Raw genomic sequence first — 7,011 nt, 5'->3', positions numbered from 1 at the left:
AACAATTGAAAGGATTCATTTCGTAAATGGATAGTAGTGTCATACAACTGTACAAGTAAAAAAAATGGATAGTAGCAGAGTGGGAAGTGGGACCTGGGAACTGTAGAAGCCATGAAACATATTCATCTGATAACTCAACTTCATTAAACAATGGACAATTGACTGTTTCCTTTCATTTGATAACATCTCAATATCTCATGACATGTGAGTCAAGAAAGATACTTACCCTTTTGTCACTACACACATTACCTTTGTTATTATTTCAATTCACCGCCGTTTTCTCATTGTCTCCATTTACATACTCTCTCACACACGCTCTCGTGACTCAACTCAACACACTTTTCTCTCCTCATATATCATCTTTCCCTCCTCTTCCAATTGCCCCCATCTCATTCCACTTTCTCACTTCATATATCAAAGGTTTGTTCTTCCTTTTCAGCTCTCCATATCATTCTGCCTAATTTCATGGTTGGCTTACTAATATTTGCAGTTCTAGATATACTTGATCATTCTCTTGTATTGAATAATTAGAATTGACACGATCAATTTCCTTTTCAAGTCTTAATTCACACTTCAGCTTTTTATCTGCTGATCACAGTTTATGGTTTAGGGTGTTATTGAGGTTTTGATTAGAAAAGTTGGGGTTTTTAATCTTTTAGGTTGTTTTCCATCATGGGTTTCTTCAAATTTATCTGGTCCTGTTGCGCAAAATACTCATGAAAAGTTTAGAATATCCTGCTTTGCATGTGGTGGTGGGGCTGATGCATGTTGAAATTGACATGGACTCGGAACTTTTTTATTAAAGACAGATTCCATAATGGTGGATAATTGAGGGGAACCAGAAAATAACTATATTGTTTTGATTTTCTCATGATTGCATGTTGCTAGGTCTCTATCCAGATATATCCATACTTGTAATTGTATAGTTTGCATGCGATGTATGGATTTGGAATGCATTTGATTTTATATGAATTCATGTAATTTAACCTTTGTGTTAATCTAATTTCAGAAATCAGAAGTAATGCCTAGTACAATGGAGATAACTAATGTTACCGAGTTCGAGGCAATTGCAAAGGAGAAACTGCCCAAGATGATTTATGAATACTATGCATCAGGGGCAGAGGATCAATGGTCCTTGAAAGAGAACCGAAATGCTTTCTCAAGGATTTTGTAATGCATTGTTCTTAGACATCTTTAAACATTGGTTTTATTGCAGAAGCCTTTTTCACAAAGTCCATTTGGTTTACTTGAAACAGGTTCCGACCACGTATTCTGATTGATGTAAGCGAGATCGACTTGACAACAACAGTATTGGGTTTCAAAATATCAATGCCTATCATGGTTGCCCCTACTGCCATGCAAAAGATGGCTCACCCTGAAGGTATGTCATAAGTTCTGACTCTTAATCTTTTAAATTGAAGATGTTACTGATATTGAGAAAAAGAAAAATAGAAAAATCTTATTTCAAACAATCCATGCAACTCTTGTGCAGGAGAATATGCTACCGCTAGAGCTTCAGCAGCAGCTGGCACAATCATGGTTTGTGTTCATCATATTTGTTCTGAATTTCGTTCCCAAACAAGAACTATATTTGTTTTCTCTGTAATTTGTTATAGATTATTTGATTCTACTATAAATTGGTGCATTCCTAGTTACCTGCATGAAATCTTTTGTACTCCTTACTTTTCAGGTAAATTAATTTTCATTTTTTTTACCCACAGACTCTATCCTCATGGGCTACTTCCAGTGTTGAGGAGGTTGCTTCAACAGGACCCGGCATACGTTTTTTCCAACTCTATGTGGGTATACATTTCCCTGATTCCTTTGCTTCGTGATTCCCTTTTAGGTGATAATCAGAGTTACAAGTTTCCCATTGAAATACAAGAACATGTCCAAGCACTTTAGGTGAAACAAATTCTTTTGATTACAGTTGTTTCTTTCTCTCCATTTTTTTTTCTTTTTTTCTTTTTAAATTTTGCTGCACTTCTGACATTATATGTTTTGGCACTACGGATTGAGTCTTGCATATTGTCACAGGAAATTTATTACCCTTTGTTTCATATGGCTGTGATTCTTTTACAGGAAATGATATTATTAGTTTCACAAGGAATTTCCTTTCCTTTCACTAAATAGCCTTGGGGGGCTGCAATAATTTCTTCCATTCTTCCTTGTTAACAACAAAATATTATAAATTAAACCATTTTCATGCTGTTTTTCTCTTAGGTGTATAAAGACAGAAATATTGTTATACAGCTTGTGAGAAGAGCTGAAAGGGCTGGTTTCAAGGCCATTGCCCTGACTGTGGACACTCCCCTTCTTGGTCGAAGGGAGGCTGATATCAAGAACAGGTTGGCAAGCATTTAAAAATTTTAATGTGAACATTCTTTTATGAAAATTTAAGAAAGTCTTTGTTCATGGTTGAGTGGATGAATCTTATATAAATATGTTACGTGGTTGTTTGATGGTGTTGCATACAGATTTACTTTACCATCACACCTAACACTCAAGAATTTTGAAGGATTAAACCTTGGAAAGCTAGATAAGGTGTGTGACACTAATTTTTGAAATCAAATGCTTCTTTCCATTGATGATCTTCTAACTATTACTGTTTCGAGATCACCTCACTGTCCTTGCAGACTAGCGACTCCGGTCTAGCTGCATATGTTGCGGGCCAGGTTGATCGGTCTCTCAACTGGAAGGTGATATCAATATTTTTACATATATGCCTTTCCTAATTTTGGATGTTGAATGTGAAAGTGATACCAAGTTAAACCTTGCTACAGGATGTGAAGTGGCTGCAAACAATCACCTCATTGCCAATTCTTGTGAAGGGTGTACTCACTGCCGAAGATAGTAAGCATATCAAACAGATATATTCTGATGCTCTCTCATTCATATTCTCTTTGTTTGGATTGTTTTCTCAATCTTGAATGTGAATAATGTAGCAAGGATAGCTATACAAAGTGGAGCTGCTGGGATCATTGTTTCCAATCACGGAGCACGCCAACTTGACTATGTCCCTGCAACTATTATGGCTTTGGAAGAGGTATTGCATTATCCTTATCATTTTAGGAAAGTTTCACATTAATTGAAATTGAAATAAATCACTTCGTGACATATCTTGTTATTATTCTTGGTTGTAGAATAGAAGTCTAGCCCATGCCTTATTTAACTTTGCTTAATCATGTATATTGCATGCAAAGTTTAAAGGTGCATCAGAGACCAAGATTATTTTTCTTCATAAGGTTTTGGTTGTTTGCCTTTAATAACAGGTTGTGAAAGCTGCACAAGGAAAAGTTCCTGTTTTTCTGGATGGTGGAGTCCGCCGAGGGACAGATGTTTTTAAAGCACTAGCTCTTGGAGCATCCGGTGTATTCGTAAGTATATGTGACCAATGGATGCATGCTTTCCTCTGATCTCCCATTTTTTCTCATAAAATTCTGTCTAAGCTAATTGGTTACGAGTAGTGTTTGATTATACATAGCCTAGGTAGGTGATCTAAAATTGAGCCAACTTCATATTGCTGCCATTGCCTTGGCTTTGACTTCAATTTTCAGATTGGAAGGCCTGTGGTGTTCTCTTTGGCTGCTGATGGTGAGGCTGGCATAAGAAAAGCACTTCAGATGCTTCGAGATGAGTTTGAACTAACCATGGCGCTGAGTGGTTGCCGTTCGCTCAAGGAGATAACACGCGACCATGTCATGACAGAGTGGGATCGCCCAAGAGTTGCTCCCAGGCTATGAGTTGACACAGGATTCCAGCTCTGTTTCACCACTGGGTGGTGCTAGTTAAACCTGATAATAGTAGGAACTTTGGAATGAACTTTTTTCTTTATTCCCTGCTTCAATAAACAAACCCTTGTGTTAAAAATAAGCCATCCATGAGTGACTGCTACTTTATGATCCACTGTATGTATTGAATAAATTTCTAATAATAACCAGGCTTGTTTCCTTGCACTTGGTGATGTTGGAATTTGGAATTTGGTAAATCTATATCTATCTTTCTTTTGTATCAAAATAATATAGGGAGTTTAGCTAATCAGTATCTACGGTACTGGTTAATGTTCTTACAGTTTGCATATCTGTGTTGGTGATTCTGAGAATTAGCTCCTTTTTAACGCCGTTTTACTTGGATTTAATTTGTTGTTAGGAGCCTAATTATAATCATAAAAAGTAGCATAGGAGAGGGAATGGTGTATATGTATATTTTGGTCACATTTAATTTGGAATAAACACCATCTATCTCCAATCACTAACTTGGATAGTAGTAATTCAGAGAAATTTCTGATCTGTTTGATCAGCAAAGGAAGGTTCTCGTAAATAATAATACACAAGTGGAGGAAATTCTTGGGAATGTGGTGCTACACACACACGTTCCAGGAAAGAGGAAACCCACACATATTTGACACGACAAGTCCACCTTCCTTGTATCTTCATTTTCGTCACAACCTAGCTCCCATTTTCTTCAACTTAATATTTTTTATATATATACATCTCAAGCCAATTAATTAAGTTATTATAAACTAAATTCAATAGCTAAGCCAAAACTAAATTCAAACACTTCTTTTCATACCAAATCGTAACATGGTCCTAGCTATACTATCCCAACATGAGCCACGCGTCCATTAAAGACGTGCCACACCATCATTTCCCAAAACAAAATTATGTATATACAAAATGTTTCTGCAATTTCCGGAGAGTATTCAATGCTGTGTTTCATCACTCTCATGTAAATGTTTCAGAAACAGGAGCAGTCTTAATATGGATTTGGATATCGATTAAGAAGACAAAGAAAAAAGGGTTTTATTTTTTCAATATATTAACCGTATAAAAGAATTTGAAAATAAATATTTATTTTGAATTTTCAATGAAAATCTCTCTCTGTTTAGTATTTTTAACTAATGTTTTTGAGACACTTATTAACAAGATTTTTTAGTGGAGTATTCATTGTTTAATTTTAAACCGACAAAAATTAAAGAACTTTAATTTAAGTTCATATAGAAGTACAATAATTGAAAGTTAGGTCACTTTGGTAATGAAGCATGTAGAGAATATCTTTTGAGGCCTTATGAATCATGGATTTAATTCAGGTACATCTAACATATGCTGGTGCAGTACTCTCCAGATATGATAAAAGCTATGAATGTACATATATATAGATTCTAATTGGTGGCATATCTCTTATCAAAAATTTCAAACCATTTCCCGTACTAATGAAAGTAACAAGTAACAAGTATGGCATATTTATGCTTCCCATATTGGACCATTTTTTCCTTTAGTCTTGTAGGGGTATTAAGAGACGAGAAGGGAAGGAAATTAATGATCACAAGAATCTTATAATAATGTTAAATAGGAAGCATCCTTTTTGAGTGCTTAAAATACTATAAAGTTGATGGTGATAATGATTTCCCTCTAATTTCAAAAGAGTATAACGCACAAATTAAACAAGAGAATAAGGGTGGTTATTTGATTAAACAATTTATATGACATTCTTCATTTCAAAAATATTATGTAATAATTAAGGACATAATAATAACGGGACTCTATTATATATTCATTTTTTTTTTGTTTTTATATAATATTTAGGGCATAAAGATGAATATCAATAATCTCAAATGTGATTAAAAGATACTAGTTAGAGATATAACCAATTATTTTTCTTTTTTTATCGGTTTAAATTTTTTGAGAGAAATAACTCTACAACATGCATAATATCAGAATTTTTATAACTGGAAAAGTTTGAAGTTTGATCTTTAAAAAACTTATATAAAAAATTTATGCAAATTCAAAAAATACCTTTATATTATGTAAAAAAATGTATTAAAAATATAATTATTTATTTATCTATTTCTACTATCAACTTAAACTTTTTGAAGAATTGATTTCATGGCATCAATAATAATGGGTGATTAACTAGAGATTGTTTTAGCCAAAGCAGCTTTGCCAACTTTGGAGTGGGCGGCGGCTAACATATATTGTCTGATGAATTGAATGTGGACTAGCTACTTGGTGGGTTTAATTCTTAATTGTTTTTCTCTAAATTATTTACTTAAATCTTAATATTAAAATAACCATTCGTACACATGGTGGAATGAATATTTGATATATATCTATTGTTCACATTATTTAGGATTTTTATTGTCTACCTATACTTTTATATATATGTTGGAACCAGTTCCTCCACTTAAACTTGTATAGAGTAATTTTTCCAGTTCCTCCACTTAAACTTGTATAGAGTAATTTTTTCGGTCTCATTTAATTTTGTCTCAGATAGAATCACGTAACTTGAGAAGAATAACACCATCAATCACCTGAATTAGCTTCCAAGTCAAAATACAGCTTCTATAACAATGAATTGCTATTTTACTAATCATATGAATAAATAAAGTCTCATCATTTTTATATTAATTATCCGTGATATATGATATATGATATATCCATTATTTTTGTGAGATATTCAAATACAGAGTTACCAGATCAATTATTGAAACGTGGATACATATAATTGGTATGTCAAATTATTATTATTATGTATTGGCGGGTAAGATAATGAGGTAGGTGTATTTAGTATATGTAGTGGTTAATCATTAACAAATTATGGTAAAAAAGAAGATAATAAAATAATATTATTAATGAAGAAACCAAATAACATATGGCATGAGAAGTAAGGCTAGCTGATCAAGAAATGCTAAGCTACATAATTTACAAACCATTGATTGTCCATATATATATGTTTCATAGAAGGCAGAAAGCTAATTAATTAAGCAACCAAAATTTTGAAATATCTCTATTTAATTAGCTTATATAGTTTTGGTTGTAGCTAGTGATGGTAGGGGGATGCTTCCTGAAGGCGGTTCTTTCTCTTTTGGAGAAACCTCTGCAGCGATCTTTTCATGGAAAGACTACTCCCGGGGCTATGCAAATTATTATTATAATATTGTTGTTGCTGTGACGATGATTGAAGCAATGCTGGTGAACATGGCTCCACTGAAGACCCAGTTGATGTTGGTGT

At 33.7% G+C, this 7,011-nt stretch overlaps 2 protein-coding genes across 2 annotated transcripts in view; one reads left to right on the top strand and one right to left on the bottom strand.

Moving 5' to 3' along the window:
* LOC107632053 (peroxisomal (S)-2-hydroxy-acid oxidase GLO1) lies at window positions 222-3,956 on the top strand. Its single transcript, XM_016335691.2, has 12 exons — window positions 222-420; window positions 1,010-1,170; window positions 1,257-1,381; window positions 1,493-1,539; window positions 1,722-1,799; window positions 2,224-2,348; window positions 2,478-2,544; window positions 2,637-2,699; window positions 2,784-2,853; window positions 2,946-3,046; window positions 3,273-3,377; window positions 3,558-3,956. Exons 2-12 carry the CDS (start codon window positions 1,022-1,024, stop codon window positions 3,741-3,743), a joined length of 1,116 nt encoding a protein of 371 aa, XP_016191177.1. The 5' UTR covers window positions 222-420; window positions 1,010-1,021; the 3' UTR covers window positions 3,744-3,956.
* The window catches only part of LOC107632054 (protein TIFY 5A), a 23,940-nt gene continuing 23,529 nt past the window's right edge, over window positions 6,601-7,011 (bottom strand). The window contains exon 4 of the mRNA XM_016335692.2: window positions 6,601-7,011. Coding sequence (XP_016191178.1) covers window positions 6,820-7,011 — 192 coding nt within the window. The 3' untranslated portion in view covers window positions 6,601-6,819.

The sequence above is a fragment of the Arachis ipaensis genome, chromosome B03, assembly GCF_000816755.2.
Source record: "Arachis ipaensis cultivar K30076 chromosome B03, Araip1.1, whole genome shotgun sequence".
Classification (NCBI taxonomy): Eukaryota; Viridiplantae; Streptophyta; class Magnoliopsida; order Fabales; family Fabaceae; genus Arachis; species Arachis ipaensis.
Note: the sequence above shows the minus strand (reverse complement) of the source record. Positions and strands in the feature narration are given on the sequence as shown.